General features: G+C 34.7%; 1 protein-coding gene across 1 annotated transcript in view; it reads left to right on the top strand.

The window, feature by feature from the left end:
• The first annotated feature begins 679 nt into the window (after positions 1-679).
• Positions 680-16,072, top strand: part of MARCH6 (membrane-associated ring finger (C3HC4) 6, E3 ubiquitin protein ligase) — a 37,279-nt gene continuing 21,886 nt past the window's right edge. The window contains exons 1-7 of the mRNA XM_009695873.1: positions 680-828; positions 5,045-5,117; positions 7,102-7,270; positions 8,747-8,939; positions 9,247-9,308; positions 11,322-11,354; positions 13,059-13,110. Coding sequence (XP_009694175.1) covers positions 699-828; positions 5,045-5,117; positions 7,102-7,270; positions 8,747-8,939; positions 9,247-9,308; positions 11,322-11,354; positions 13,059-13,110 — 712 coding nt within the window. The 5' untranslated portion in view covers positions 680-698. The remainder of the gene's footprint in view (positions 829-5,044; positions 5,118-7,101; positions 7,271-8,746; positions 8,940-9,246; positions 9,309-11,321; positions 11,355-13,058; positions 13,111-16,072) is intronic.

Raw genomic sequence — 16,072 nt, 5'->3', positions numbered from 1 at the left:
CTATACAGGCTAGGAGATTTGCATTATGTTCTGTAATAGGACCTTAGAAGAAATCTTGCATAGTATGAAATAGATACCTGTTGAAAGTAATAGTAATTCTGTGTAAATTTCCATGTCTGTACATACTTAATCAGTTCCCTTTAGTTTTCCTGTCTGTGTCGTGCTTTCATTTGCTGAATTTTTTTGGGGGGGTTGTTGGATAGTAAGTGGAATCTAAATTATCTAGCACAAACAAATGGGCAGTGTGGAAAATTGCTAATTGCTCTTGTTCCTTGTGCTCTTTCCTTGAACTAGGTTTATAAATAACAGACAGGGATATCTTTGAGGTAGTGCTGAGTGGGAGGGCTACTGAATTTAGAATCTACTTTTTCTTGCAGGCTTGAGCTTATTTTGAGATAATCAGAGTTTACAGTTGATAAATAAAGCTATTAAGAAAACTTCTCTAAGTCAAAACCTAGCATGGAGTTTATTAATTTTCCCATTCTACTCAGAACACAATGTAACAAGTGTGTCATTTGAAGGTTTTTTTTGTTATTTGTTTGGGGTTGTCTCTTGGGAATCTATAAAATATGCTTATTCTTCTAGTAAGTTTTTGCTAAATACAAAGATTTTGTAGTTGGCAAGACTTTTACATAAATTCTTCTTTAAAGGAAAAACTGTTTCATAAGTGCCTTTTCTACACAGTTTATTCCCCAGATATGCCTTCACGGCTTCCAATCCAAGACATCTTTGCTGGACTGGTTACGAGTATTGGCACAGCAATACGATACTGGTTTCATTATACACTTGTGGCCTTTGCGTGGTTGGGAGTAGTACCTCTTACTGCATGTAAGTATTAATTTTTTTGTACTGTAGTACTTTTATACAGAGGAAAATATGCCACTTCCTGCAACAAAGTTTTGTGAGACCATTGCTGGTTTATTTAAAATAAAAAAATCATAAATTCAAAGACATTATCACTTATTTTCACTCAGAAGTTCTAGCTATTTGGCTCTTAAGCCAGTAGTGCAATGCAGGAAAGTGTTAAGAGAGAGAAGAAAATGCATAAAATTGCTTTTAAACTTTTCATTCCAATAAAATGCATGTTTTCAATTATCTACTTTAAAATCTACATGGAAGTTTTCATTTGATACCATTTATTACTATTAGGATAGAAGAATTGTCCTGGTTTTTCTAACTATGTATAAATGAAAGTGCAATTTTTTTTTAGTATGAGAAGTGAAATTCCTTTACAGTCTTACATAAATTGATTAGTAAAACTCCTCTTGAAAAATCTTAAACAAAGGCTTATAAGTAGTAAAGGAATTTAACAGAAAAAGATCACACAGTTAAATCACTGTAGTATGCAGTTTGAAATTCACTTTCCAAACACAATGGAAAGAGGACTATTGATTTTTTTTGAACAAACTAAAAATACAGAGAAGATGAAAAAAGACAAAAGGGATATAGTGTTCAGTCAAGGAAATGATTGGAAGTGCATCTTTACAACCAGTAAATATACCCCTTGAACAAAAAAGCAGGCAGCCTTTAAATGCATCTCCCTAGACAGTTTCTCAATACGTTCTGTGCTTTTATTTGTAGCTGGCACTGGCGTAGTTTAAGAATAGTGCAATACTGGCATCAGCTATAAAAGAGTGATCCTGTTTCTGCAGCCTGTCCTTCCTGTGCAAGAAAAAGAGCTTTTCTGCGCATGGTGTAAACAAGATTTATAAACTGGTTTGCATTAAAACTAAAAAATATTTCAAATTTCTTCCTTGGGTTTTTAGATGAATCTTGGTTTTCTACCATTGTCTTTCGAAATGCGAATGTTGTATACTTTTCTTACTAAAACTTCTGAAGGACAACAAAATCATATTCAATAGATTAGTTAGGGTAGTTATGTTTCATAACTGTCTGAAAATCTGATGCTGGATCTTCAGTAATACTGAAATGTTACCAGAAGTCACCACCTACAACTTAGTCATATAAGACTTTTTTTTTTTTTTTTACAAATGTCATTTTTGGTTTTTAATACTTATTTACTAAGCCAATGTAACTGACTTATGATTTTGATTTATGAGTGACTGTTTTTACTTTGTCTTCAACATTGCACATGTACCCCTGTTTATGGATTCCTTTATGAATTAATGTACTGTGAAGGGTAACGTATTTGCACAGGAAGATATCCAACATGATAGAGCCATTCAGTCTAACAAACCTTGAAAAATCCATTTACTTTTGAAACTTGTCAGGATCTGCCTCGTGGATGTGATTTTGTACAGGTCTTGTCTGTTTACATTAAATGCCTTTAATGTAGTCTTTAATTTTCTGTAATATTTAAATACTTATTAATGTAATCTTTTACCTTCCCCGTTTCTGTCCTATGGATCACATAACTATGTGGCTGGTTTCACAAGGAAGTATTCTTCTCATTATTTTATATCTGGAAGAAAAAGGTGCAGCGTAAAAAAACTTATCAACATACCAAAGGAGATGTATGGTTGAACAAATCTGTCTTCCAGATTAATGTGCTAGTCGTACAGTTATCCCATTGTGGGACAAATTCGACATACTTTTTTGGTAATTTCACTTCTTTATTGCATACCCATTGCATGGTTGAGTAAAAAGCATTTATATCTCTGTGCATACTTCAGCCTAATCCCAGCAGGCTCTGATATGCTGTTGCTATTCTGTTAGCACGAAGCATATTTACCTTAGTGGATAAAAAAAGCCAGTTATACAGTTTGCTATGATGTGTTCTGAGAAGTGGGACTGATTGGGCTAATTTAACCCAAAGTGGTTTTATTCTCTGTAATAATTGTATTTAGCTACATCATTCCTAGAGTGAAATACCCAAGGTACCTATACTGTATGTGGGGTAAGAAAGAGGTATACACACTGAGTAAAGCAAATGTGTACACTAAGGCAGTAGGAAATGCTAGAGTGGGAGTTGGGTTATCTGAAGTGCCTCCTCTATGTAAAATTTTAGAAATCACTGTTCACACACCAATATGGCCCATGAATGTATTTTTCTGGAGTGATTCCATTGCCATTTAAAAAAAAAAAATATATATAGCTGAAGGGAATGGTTGCATACATGTTTCATATAATTGTGTAGCGGTTAGAATTGTAGAGATGTGTAATAGAACTACTACAATTGGCATGAATAAAGTATGAATGGAATTGCATATGCAAGCACCAGAAGAACCAGCAGAAGGGCTAAAAGGAGTATTTGCTGTTTGCCAGAGAGTACTGTGTATGTGATTTCATTCAAATCAAGAGGGAAGACAAACGGGCTAAAGTTAAGGTGCCAAGAAGATGAAGAGCAAGACTGGAGTTACAAGATACACAGATAAGAAAAACAGAACTGTGAATTCTGCTTTAGACTCAAGAGGGATGAAACAAAACAATGAGGCAAAGATCCCAAATGGCATCCGCTCATGAAAAGCATGAAAGGCAATTCTAAAATCAGTTCATAAATGCCAATCAAGAAGAATCCAAGAGATATGATGAGAATTTACTAGCTGGTGTCCTTTGTCTTCAGTGTTGTCCACAAGTGATCCTGTCCAGACCACTTGGGCACACGTGTCTTAGTGCTTGTATGAGAGCGAGCAAGTGAAATCTGTGAGGAAAAATAGCTTGCTTACAGATCAGTTTGCTTCTAGATTTTTGTGTAATAAAATCCCCTTCCTATTCCATAAAATCTGACAATGAGTTTTGTTACACTGATTTCCTACCAATGTAGTGTAATCAGAAATTATAAGGCTTGTGTTCTCTGACCTTTTCAGCCTGGCAGAGTTCACAGCGGTATCTTGCCCCTTTGAAGTTCCCCCACCATGTAGCTAGATGGTAGGCAGAGGCAAACTATTAAAACTCACTGGCAGCAGAGGATCAGTATCATCTTGCTAAATTTGATTCGGTGACTGTTCAATATAAACTGTGTAAGTAGTACTGACTACAGTGAGACTGGACATTTTCATTAGATCAGCTATGGCCATTGTCTCTTTTGTGTTCTTACTCTAGACCTTTGAATTTTGTATTATTATTTTGTATTATTTTCTGTCCAGTGTCAGAACCTCAGTAGGAGGGGTGGATTGCACTGGAGATGTAAGCGTTAACTTCCTCCAGGTGCTATATTATGTATTATATATAAGGTGAGCATAAACAGTAGACTTCTTGGGCATTTTTGGTGGATTGATTCATGAGACATGTAGAAACCTAAACTTTCTATAAGTTCCAAACAGGTTCAAGAGATCGAACTGAGCTATTTATTCTAGATCACAGAAACCATAGTGTGCCAGTATATACTTGGGTACCTATGCCTGCCTAAAGGGTGGAACGAGAATCTTAACAATTGCATTTCTGGGTACAGGTGCCTTAATTCTTCCCTCATCCTGTTCTGAGCATCTGTGTCATCCTCCTATGGATCTGAACCTAATTTTCTGAAGTAGACTATATACACTGATAACGTACTTTTAAGACTATGTGATTGGTGACTTAACTGGCACTAAGTATTAATCCATACAACAGTTATTTAAAACAGGTAAAGAAATGGTGAGACTCCTTTCTACACGATATCGTAATACCAGAAGTTTATACAGGTTCAGAATATGATTGAACAAATTAAGGCGGGCGGAGGGGGGGAATCCATCAAGGATTAATTAGCACTGAGATACTATGGCACAGGAACTGAGCTGCTTTGTGTGAAGCATATGAGAATGTACTGAGGATGTATCTTTAACCTGTTTCCATATTCTTCCTTAGGCATCTGTTGGTGTGACTACTGCTGGAGACAGGTCTAGATGAATCTTGGATCTGACCTCATATGGCAGTTCTTACACTCTGAATGTATAGTTTATCAAGAATGTTCAGCTGTATCAAATACAGTTTTGTTCCACCTGGTTGTATATGGTCTTGAGTTCTGTTAGTTCACTGAAAGTTGAGATTTTTTTCTTTGTCATAAATATAGTTAGGATGCCAGGTGAAAAGAGAGTACCTGTGGTCCTTTCCAAGTGACGCTATAACCAAAATTGAATTTATACCATGCTTCTGTTTCTTCATGCAGGTCGTATCTACAAGTGCTTGTTTACTGGCTCTGTGAGCTCACTACTGACACTGCCATTAGATATTCTGTCAACGTAAGTACTTAAACAGTTTGATACAAATAACTTCTCTAGTCAGATTACTGTGAAAATGGTTGCTTTGGAACTTAGTGTCCCTTTTTTCCAGTTATGCTTGTTATCTTCCATCATCTTACACAAGCAACTGCCTGTCACGCTTTGCTTGACAAGATGTATTGCCAACAGTATTACAATAGAAATCATTTCACTTTGAAGTTCTGTTCTTCAGGATCTTTGGAGATGGAAAACTGACTTTGCAAAATGGACCCTGGTTAATGAAAATTTTATTTGATGTAAAAAAAAACTTATGCTGCAAAATTACACTTAATAATCGGTTTAAATCAGATGCCACATAGTAGAGTATTAATATATATTGCTAATAATATTAATGTCATGTTCTGTTTGCTTTGTTACATTTTTATATTTTGAATTTAATTTTATCCATCCTGAGTCTCTTATGTGATAGGGATTTTTTTATCATATTGCCTTCTAGCTAACACTTAGATTTTAATGCTTCAATCACCATATGCTATTGCATATTATCTATCTTTGTCTTTTTAAAATCAATTTTACTTGAAGAATCAGTAAATACCAACACAACAGAGTTTCAGGCTGGGTCTTGCTTTTTTTCATTATCTTGACCCTGAAGAACCAAAACTCAGTTTCAGTAGAATCAGTTGCACATCAGGCAAATTTGGAATGAATGTCCTATGCGGTTAAGCTAAGTCATCTCAGTTCGACTATTTGATTTGGGACATCAGGTCATGTTACATTTAATTAATTTTTATTAATGGAGAGCGATGGCGATGCTTGCTTGAGGTTAATAACAGTATTTTTCCTGTTATCTCCTAGTAAGTGTAGATTTTATTTTTATACTGAACGTAGAGCACCTCTTCTCTTGTCTTTTACAGTCTAGGGAGAAAATAAAGGACTCAAGTATGTGTCAGATTTTAATGGCATGTGAAGCTGTGCTTTGACATGTGTTTCTTTGACAGAGTCAATTTCAATACCATCTTGTGTCATCTTTTCATTTTGGACTTCTTGTCCCCACGGTATTCACTGCTGTGCAGGCACAAGTGTGTGTGCGGCTGCATGGAGAACCAAACTGATACTTCTTTGGGGATGGCAGAGCATTATGGTGGCCTATTTCTTACTTACTTTAAAGCACGTATTGTAGTTGGTTAGTTTCCTGAGAAAATTCACTGTGATCAAGGAGTAGTGCAAGGGTAGAAACAAGCGGGAAGGGGTACTTGGAATTAGGGATGAGAGTTGTTTAAGCCAATTTAAGTACCTCTTGCATTGCATGAAACCCTAGTTTCAGCTGGCTAACTGAACTTTGTTTTGCTGCTGCTTTACAGTTATGTATGACTTTATAGATTAGGGTTTTTAAAGTATAGAGGTAATATCTGGGGTAAAAGATGACCCAAAATGTAGAGCAGTCGAAGGCAAACCCTGCAGTTCCATTCCTTTGATTAGGGTAGCTCAGCAGATAAAATGTTTAGTGGACTGGATATTACACATCTAGCTATTTAAACAAACCTTTTACTGTAGCAAATAATTTACTTAGCAACTATTATGTTTCCTTTGCTATTGTTGAAGATTGTTTTCCCTGAACTACTCTTGAGGCTTTTCTTCATATTGAGTCAGATCCCTTTTTGCAAGATTATTTATGTTTAAACAGCAGTAACTTCACAAACCAAACCAGAGGGGAATAAAACCTTTTCCAAATCAGTGTTTATCTTGGCACTTAAAACCATTTCTATACAGGTACATACAGCCTTCCTGAAAGAAACCTTCTTTGAACAGATTTTTTAAAATTAAGTAAAAATTGCATCTAGATACTTTCTTCACCTAGACGCATAAATAAATTCAGCTTTTTGCACAAATACCAGTTTATTGGTTGATTTGGACTGGGAGGATCTGTTTGTGGTAGTTAACAATGACTAAATTTAGTCTTAGCAAATATATTCGTCGTTAATTTTTTTTTTTCTTTCTTTAACAGGGAGAACTTACTAGCTGACTGTTTGCAGGGCTGTTTTGTGGTAACATGCACTCTGTGTGCATTTATCAGCCTTGTTTGGTTACGTGAACAGATTGTTCATGGAGGAGCACCACAGTGGTTGGAACAAAATCAGCAACAGCCAATCAACGGTGTTGGTCCACAAAATGAGGTAAAACTTAACTGCTCAGTAGTTTGTGATAAACTTAGAAAATGTATTTTTGTGAGTAAATACATTATGAGAACTCAACAGTAATGTTATTTTACTGCGCAGTATCTTTATTTGTATGTTAGCAGGAGTTGAACGTGTTCAAACTCAGTGACGCTACTGTTTGTTTTTGAAATTCCGTAAAATGGAATGTTAATGGATTTGTTATAGTCTAATTTTTGTAAAGTAATATTGTTTAGATTCTTATGTCTGTATCTTTAGACTTTTTTGACATAATTTTGTGCATATAAAGCTGAATTGCCAGCCATAGTCAATGAAGATGCAGCTTGCTTTTGTTTTTTCATAAGTACTTCAGTAGTTCATGATGTAACAATTCGCTGTTCTCAAAGGAGTTGGAGGTTTTGTTGAAACCTCTGAAGTTGGAGCTTCTCTGCCCTCCCCCCCACGCCCGAACACACATGCATGCACTCCTCTAGTTATTACAGGAGCCTCTTGGGCAGAGAAGAGATAATATAAACAATATGTGCATGGGGGGAAATAAAATTTTGTTTTCTTTTGTAATAAGTGTCATTTTTTTTAAAGACAGAGATAGAGATCCTCAGCTTCGTGACTGACTTGGGTTGTCCTTGAATTATTGTCTTTCTAATATAATGATAGTTTTCATAAGATCAAGAGAGTTCCCCTCTATTGAGCACTGCTGAGACCACATTTGGAGTGCCGTATCCAGTTCTAGGCTCCCCTAGTACAAAAGAGACATGGAGGTACCAGAGAGAGAGCAGTGAAGAGCCAAAAAAAATTATTAAAGGACTGGAGCATCTGACATACAATAAGAGGCTGAGAGAGCTGGAACTGTTCAGCCTGGAGATGAGAAGGCTCAGGGTGAACCTTATAAGTGTGTATAAATGCCTAATGGGAGGATGTAAAGAAGCCAGAGTCAGAGTCTTCTCGGTAGCATTGAGTGACAGGAAAACAGGCAGTAGGCTCAAATTAAAATACAAGAAATTCCATTTAGGGGAGGGGAAAAAAAAGGGGGGGGAAAAACAAAACAAAACAAAAAAAAATGCAAAACCCAAACCCAGATGTGGAGTTTGTTTCTTGGTTTGGAGGGTTTTTTTTTTACTGTAAGAGTGATCAACTACTGGAACAGGTTGCTCAGAGAGATTGTGAAGTCTCCATCTCTGGAGTCACTCAAAAGCCAACTGGAAACAGCACTGAGCAACCTGCTGTAGTTGACCTTACTTTGAGTAGGTGGGTTGACTAGATGATCTCTGGAGGCCCTTTCCAACCTCAGCTATTCTGTGAAGAGCTCTGAATGTTTTTCTCCCTCTTTTAAAACGTTTAGTGGTCCCGAAATTAATGCTTGTCTAACAAAATACATTATTAACATTCTTTAAATACTATTCATTTTTTCTGCGTACAGCATAAAAGTATGGAGTGAGATTGATAGATTTAGCTGAATTCTAAATCCTGTTTCTGCAGGCTCAGGCTGTTGTAAATGGAGGCGTTGAAAACGCTGTTCTTGATCAACCTGCTAATGCAGCTGCTGAGAATGTAGTTGTAGGTGAGAACCCTGAAATTCAAGAAGAACAAGTAGATGAAGAGGAGGAAGATAATGAAGATGAAGAAGATGCTGTAGTAGAAGATGCAGCAGATGCAAACAATGGAGCACAAGGTAACAGGTGACTCACAACAGTAATATTCTAGTTTTTTATTTAAAAATAAATTAAACCATTGAAAACAGAACTATCATAATTCAAGGAAGCTGTGTAAATTCCCACTTCAGCTTATTTATCTTGTTTTTGCAAGTTTCATGTATTTCTTTTGAGGGCTGAAGCATTTGCTTGCTGAAAAGCTATCAGCAGTTATAAACTGAATGTATTGCACTTAAGTCTTTTTGTTCATTTAAAACATGGCATGGAGTGGTTAGATCTTATTTTGGGTGAGTCTAACAGCTGTAAAAATGGCCATTGTCTCCTCAGATGACATGAACTGGAATGCTTTGGAATGGGATCGAGCAGCAGAAGAGCTTACTTGGGAGCGAGTGAGTAAGAATCATTTTCTTGAATAATTCAGACTCATACTTGAAATGATTTATAGTATTGCTGTATTAAAATCCATTTGGTATAGATTTGGATACCATTGTCTAGTGTGAAAACTATCAGTAAGAGGCTTTAGTGACCTAAAAAAGTTGTTGTATTAAAACCAAAATGTTACTATGCTACTTGTTAACTATCAAAAAGACATTACTTTGATTTGAAATATAGTAGCAGCTTAAAACACATTTTAGCACAGACTTTTCTGAGGTGTAGAAATGAATTCCAGCTTGCACTGAGGATGCTAGGTCAGATTAGGAGCACATAGGTGTTGCGTTGTATATATGCTTAATTTTTGTACACACGAAAGCATTAAACTAAAGAAAAGAGAGAACTGGAAATATCGATTAATTTAATTTATTTACATATCTGCAAAAGACAAATGTATTTCTTAAAAAATGATGGAGCGTTTTAATGTAACATTGCTTCTGTTTTGTTTATGGATCACAAATTCCATAATTAGAGCATAAGATGCATCTACACTGTAATTGTAGAGTAATGTAGAGACTCAGGAACTACTTTTTTGTAGCTGGTTTAGAAGTAGCCAACATCTGAGTTCAAAGCTCACCACATGCAGCAAAATCTACCTGAAGGTAGATGCAGCAGCTTCATGTAATTTACCAACATCACTAGAGCCTATGGCAGACAGTTGTAAAGCTGGTCAGTGTATTCCTAGGCTGTGATGTAGTTGTTGCCTTGATTGCAGTGTAGTAGAAATGCAGTTTTCATTATGAGGGACAGGTCTTAATCTTTCGTTTCATATCTAGTGAAAACTTCTTAGTCTGTTTTGAAAGCTATTTAGTGAAAATTCAGGTATCTGAACCGTTTTACTGTGTATCTCAAGATGAAAGTGTTGTATTTCTGAATCCAATTTATGTGCTGGGAAATGTTGATGTACTTCTAACTGAAAATATTTTGATGCCTCTCCATGAATATAGAAATCAATTTCAGCAAATTCTTATAACCATTTCCAATCTTACGTGCTGGCATAGGCAGTAGACATTTAGTATCAAAAGTGAGGTAGGCTTTTCTGCTATTTCACCTTGTGAAAATGGCATGCAAGCTTTCTGAATTTTCAAAAATATTTGTATCTTGGTTTACTTTGTAAAATATGTGCAACTTTAATATCTTGGAACTTAGTGCAAAATTCTGGTACAAAATAGCCTTGAACCTTGTACTTTACAGCAGTAATCATGGAGTAGAAGTGTCTGGATTGAAATAGTAAGAAATACTTGAAATGAGGGGAAAGAAGAGTTTGGCTTTGCTTTTGGTTTGGTTTTTTTTTTTTTTTTTTTCTTTTTCCAAATAGATGTTCTATTTTTTGGCTGTTCTGTGGATGCTTCCCATAGCAGCTGTGCAAAGGGATGGAGGATTTGTTTCCTGTCTTCCCTAGCTGTAAACCAATTCTGTTCTAAACTTAACATCCAGTGTAGCAACATTATCCTGTTACTAGTTGCTTTTATACACTGAAGGTAAAATATTAACCTTTGACTTTTCTCAATGCAACATAAACTGATACTTTGCAATTAGGAAGCAAAAAAAAATTTGCTCTTGTATCTTAATATTGAGTTGTTTAAACATGTTTTTAAATAATAGTTCGATCACTAAAATCTTTTGTAAATACGAAATCTTTGTCAGTCTTCAAGGTCTTGGAGAGAAATAGCCTATAAATTAATTGATTATGTGTTTGATTTGCCATATATAAATACATGTGTATTAAGATATTCCACATATCACAGCCTTTGATCAACTGGGTTTACTGTCTTGAATGAGAACTTAGTTTCTGTCTTTATCTTTAGGAATTTATGTCTAGGTTCTGTTTGGTTGAGCAATAAAAAAAAGCTTTTGACCATATTGGACATTAAAAGTTTGTGTGAAAGAGGCTTCTATGAGGCTTATTTTAGATGCGTATTGCTTAGTTTTTCTGATGAGCAAATAAGATTAACTTTCTGTCTTCACAGATGCTTGGACTTGACGGATCTCTGGTTTTTTTAGTAAGTGAAATTCTGCATTTCAAGAATTTCTATAGAACGGGGTTTTTTTGTAAAGTAAACAATATTTTTTAAAATTACATCATTCTATTTGAAGTCCCTATATTCATATGATGTATATTCTTTAAAGAGACTTTCATATGATGTCATGTTCAAGCAAACTGTCTTTTTTAGGAGTTTCACAGAGTAGAGTTGTGTGCGTGTGGCATGAAAATAGAATTTCTTAAAAGACATAGGTAACTTTGGATCATGTACTCCACTGTAAATAAAAACTAGACCCGTTAAAAAAGCATACACTGAAAATACATATCTGTTCTAGCCTTAAGTTTTGCTATTTATGTTATGATTAAAATAGTGTCCTCATTCAGACTTCTCTGATTTGCCCTACTACTAGCAGAACACCACTAGTGAATTTTTAGTCTAGACTAGATTTTCAAATTTAAGATCTTCAGTTGTGTTTCTTGACTTTATTTGGGGTTTGTTGGTTGGTTGGTTTTCTTTTTTTTGTTCCTCCCTAGAATTTTTCTCCTCTTGAATATTATTTTAACTTATATCAGTACCAAATACTTTTTAAAAATCTTCACAATAGTCAGTCTGTTTTGTGGAACACTTATCTTTTAAATTGGTTCCAAAAATCTTTATGATCATGGTAATTTAGCAAAGCACTCCTAAAAAGGCTGTTGGCTTTTTAACACTTGTCTGTGGGTGAATCTGTGTTGATTATCCCTCTGACAAGCTCTTAGGTATATAATGCATATATTCTAGTGGGCTTTGTTGTAGTTTATTTGAAGGGCTGTCTCTGCTGCCCTTCCTACCTCACTGTTGCAGATGTCTAGCTCTGACTTCAGGGTCAGGGGAGAGAGAGTGCAAAGAGTCAATGGCCACAAAACCTTAACCCATCACAGCTACATTCATTGGGTATCATCTGCCAGCTCGCTTGTTTTAAAAAGAGAAGTCATTTATATTTTAAAGGGAAAAAAGATCTGTGCTCTCTTCAAGCAGTATAAATTTTACTTTATTTAATGCATGAAAGAAATATAATTCTTTAATATGAATGTGTGTGTTTGATACTGTAGTGGATAAATGTCTCAAGTCTGAAATAAAATGTGTCATGTTTTAATGTCCCATGTTCAAAATAATGTAGCTTATTATGTCATTAGTGATTGACCTTAAATATTAATATCAAAAGAATTAGAATTCCAGTGTACTTACGGCTGAGTTCACATCTTAGCTAAAAGTAAAGTTAAAAAAATAGAGATGTGCAGTCATTTCTAGAGTAAGAGCTGTCAGTTTTGTTAATGGGTTTCTTGTGACAAAGTCCAGTTGCTAAAAGTTCAGATGAACATTTTCTCATTTATGAAACAAATATCCACGTACATTTCATGTAATTGTTTTTAAAGGTGGAACTATTTATATTGATTTTAAAATAAAAGCTTATTTTTACAAAATAAGAGTGTTAAAGCAAATATAAGTGCCATTTATCTAGGTAGATGTTCATGAACGTACACAGATGTTTTCCTAATCTGTCCTGCATGTTTTGGTCTTTGTGTTAGAGCAAATTTCTTGGCTCTAACTTGAGATGTGCAACTTTTCGTAATAATAGGCAGTTGAAATAAGTAGTTTAGATACAAAAGTCACTTATTTAAATGACTGATATTTATGTACTGTTTCCTTGTCTTCCTCCCTCCTTCCCCTTACTCCTCACAGGAACATGTCTTTTGGGTTGTATCTTTAAATACGTTGTTCATACTTGTGTTTGGTAAGTATCATTTACTCTTAGGTTTTAAAAAGATCCTTCTTTGTGAAGTGATAATACAGGTTAATTTCAAGACTACTCTCTCAGAATAAATGAAGTTCTGACATCTAAAACTGGAACCACAAATGAAGTGAGAATATGAATAATAAATCTTAATTGCTTCTAGTTTTGTCATTTTAATTCCTTTAAGTGAATAGGTTTAAAATAGGAAATCTACCAAAAGCTTAATGATGTCAACCAAAGCACAGAAAATATTTGTTTGGAATACTGTTAAATTAAGGGAGGAACCTCCTGGAATTTAATTTTTGAGCAGATGCAGTACTTTTAGGAATGGCTAGGATATTTTTTCTCCTTATAGTTTTTGCTAGATATCATTAAGTCATTTTTTCCATCAAGAATCCATTTTTTGAGTTCAAAATTGGGAGGGAGGGGGATTCGCAAGAATGTAGCTATGTGGAGTTGTCAAATATACTTTCATTTTGTGTCCAAAATTGCTACAGAACAGCTTTCCTTAGTTAATACAACTTAGACTTACTATTTTCTAAAATTTAAGTCAATTCTAATCAGTGGTGTATTTTACTTTATTTTCATTTCTCCTTCCTGTAGATGCTGAAGATGAACTGCAACTTTAAATGTTTGCAAGACTCTATTTCTAGTACAAGATAGAAATATTTCTGTGTTCTGATTCTGTGTATAGTTAGTGCTAGGAAAATTTCTTGGATATGAACGTGTCGCAGCTTTAAAAAAAAAAAATTAAAAAAAAAAATCCCCAAACCATAGGTGTATATTTCTCAATCATTTGAACCCTAAAATAAAATGCCTGCCTTATTGTAAATAGCATTAAGCTCCCCCTTAAGAGTTTCTGGAATTTCTATTTTATATTTACTGCTTGTAATATATAGGGTAAATTTGCATTTCCACTCTGATTTTACTGCAGAAAGGGGGATAACAAATTTATAAATACATATTTATTTTTTTAAGACCCTTCTGAGAGGCATTAGACTGTGATTCAGACTTTTTTTTTGTACCTTACACCTGTTGAGTGACATGGGAGAATAACAGCTCTTCCCTGTGCCTCAGTTTTACCTGTTTCACTGCTAACAGAATCTTTTGGATTGTGGTGCTCGAGCTTGTTAGTGTTGTTAGTTTGACACAACTGTGTGCAGAAGCAGCAGCATTTTGGTGACAAGATAGAGCTTATATGCTTGAAGAGATGCTGGAAACAAAATTTCACTGTTCTGAATTATCAGTTTAGAAAGGGATTGGTTATGTAGCTTTGGTTTTTTATATGATCTTTCTTGGCAGAAGAGTTTGAGCTTTAGAAACTGAAGTCATACTATAGATAAGAAATTTTTGCTGGCAAAGTAAAGTTCACAACACTGAACCAGTAATTTGAGCATCTAGTTAGTGAAATGAATCGGCAGATCAAAAGAAAATAAAAAGAAATACCATATATATTTAATACACAAAAAACTGTAACTGTTCTAATAAAAGTTAGAAAATATTTGAATTATTTCTTTCTGATAGTTAGTCTATTTTAATCTGTAGTTATCAGAAATTAGTTAGGTTTTTTAGCTGCTATAAAATTTAGGCTTTTTTAATGAGTAGATAATAATTATGAAATTTCTAAATCCTTAATTTAAATTCAGTAATAAATGAGTAATAAGAATAATTAATAAAGTTGTCATATAGGTGTGTTTTCAATAGGTCTAAGTGTGCTTTAACAAGTGGGAAACTAGTAAGTAGAGAAGAAAAGGGGAATGACTTTCCCAAGCAAGCGATCTGGGAATTTAATTTGTGCCTTTCAATCCTATTTTTAGTATCTTTCCCACTAAGTAATACTGCCTAATTTACAACTGCCAAATCTCTAGTTTTAAGGAGGTACTTTCTAGAAGATAAAACAGAAGGAAAGCATTTGGAACCTTAATTACTGGTCCAAAAATTCTCCTATGATATTCTCTTTGATAAGTTCAATTTGATTCATATTTTCTATAGCTCATTTTTCTACTCACAGAGGAGTTTGTACTCCTTCATGCTTTTTATTAAAAGGGATCTATTAGAAATTCTCTTTTAAAGAAAGTTATTTAAAAAACATGATAAACTGTGCACTATTATCTCATAAAACACTGTCCAAAAAATAGGACTTTTAAGTCATGAGTTATGTCTATAGGGATTGTGAATGTAATTTTTTTTTTTTGATCTCACTTTTCTTTCTCTTGTTCTTGGGCAGGAAGAGCTGAGGTCCTCCCTTTATCTTTTACACTTTAGCTATTTCCAGTAACTACTGATTTTTGTCTGAAAGGGACATAAATTAAAACTTTCTGATCATTGATTAGGGTAATACAAGTCCTGCTAAATCTTTTCCTAGTTTTTTTTTTACGTATTGGTCATATGGAAATGAGGAAGAGAGAGAAAATCATCAGGCTTTTCATTTGAGGGTATGTTTAGTCTACAGTAGTCCCCAGAGAGCATTATCATGATGTGGTGAGGGCAATACAGGTCAAAATAAAAGCTTGCAGTTACTGTAGCCCCTTTACTTCCTATTGACTCCCTCTCCTCCTGTAGGAAAGTGATGTTGGATTCTGTCGTCCTTCATATCTTTGTTTGAAGACCACAGAGTGAGCTAAAACAACTAGTTGATCCTGTTGCAAGTACACAGGTGTCCAAAAATGGGGAAAGTGCAGTGTTTTTTAATTCATTCCTTCTGTGACCTCAGAATTAGCAAGAGTGAGTTCTCAGGAATGTGACAGTTCTTAGTACATTAATTCAAAGTAAAAGATTTCTCAGTTGCTCCTCATTCCTTCACTGGAGCATCATCTTTCTCCCCCTCATCTTCTCTTTTGCAAATTTCTGCAGGGCTTGCATTTTTCACAGTGTGCTTAAAAATTAAAGCACTAAAACTGAAACCATGCTAAAGCAAGTCCTGTTTGACTAAGTTGCAAAATGGCTATTGAAGTCTTTTAGT

The sequence above is a fragment of the Cariama cristata genome, unplaced genomic scaffold (genome assembly GCF_000690535.1).
Source record: "Cariama cristata isolate BGI_N322 unplaced genomic scaffold, ASM69053v1 scaffold1332, whole genome shotgun sequence".
Classification (NCBI taxonomy): Eukaryota; Metazoa; Chordata; class Aves; order Cariamiformes; family Cariamidae; genus Cariama; species Cariama cristata.
This window is presented reverse-complemented; position numbering and strand designations above follow the sequence as displayed.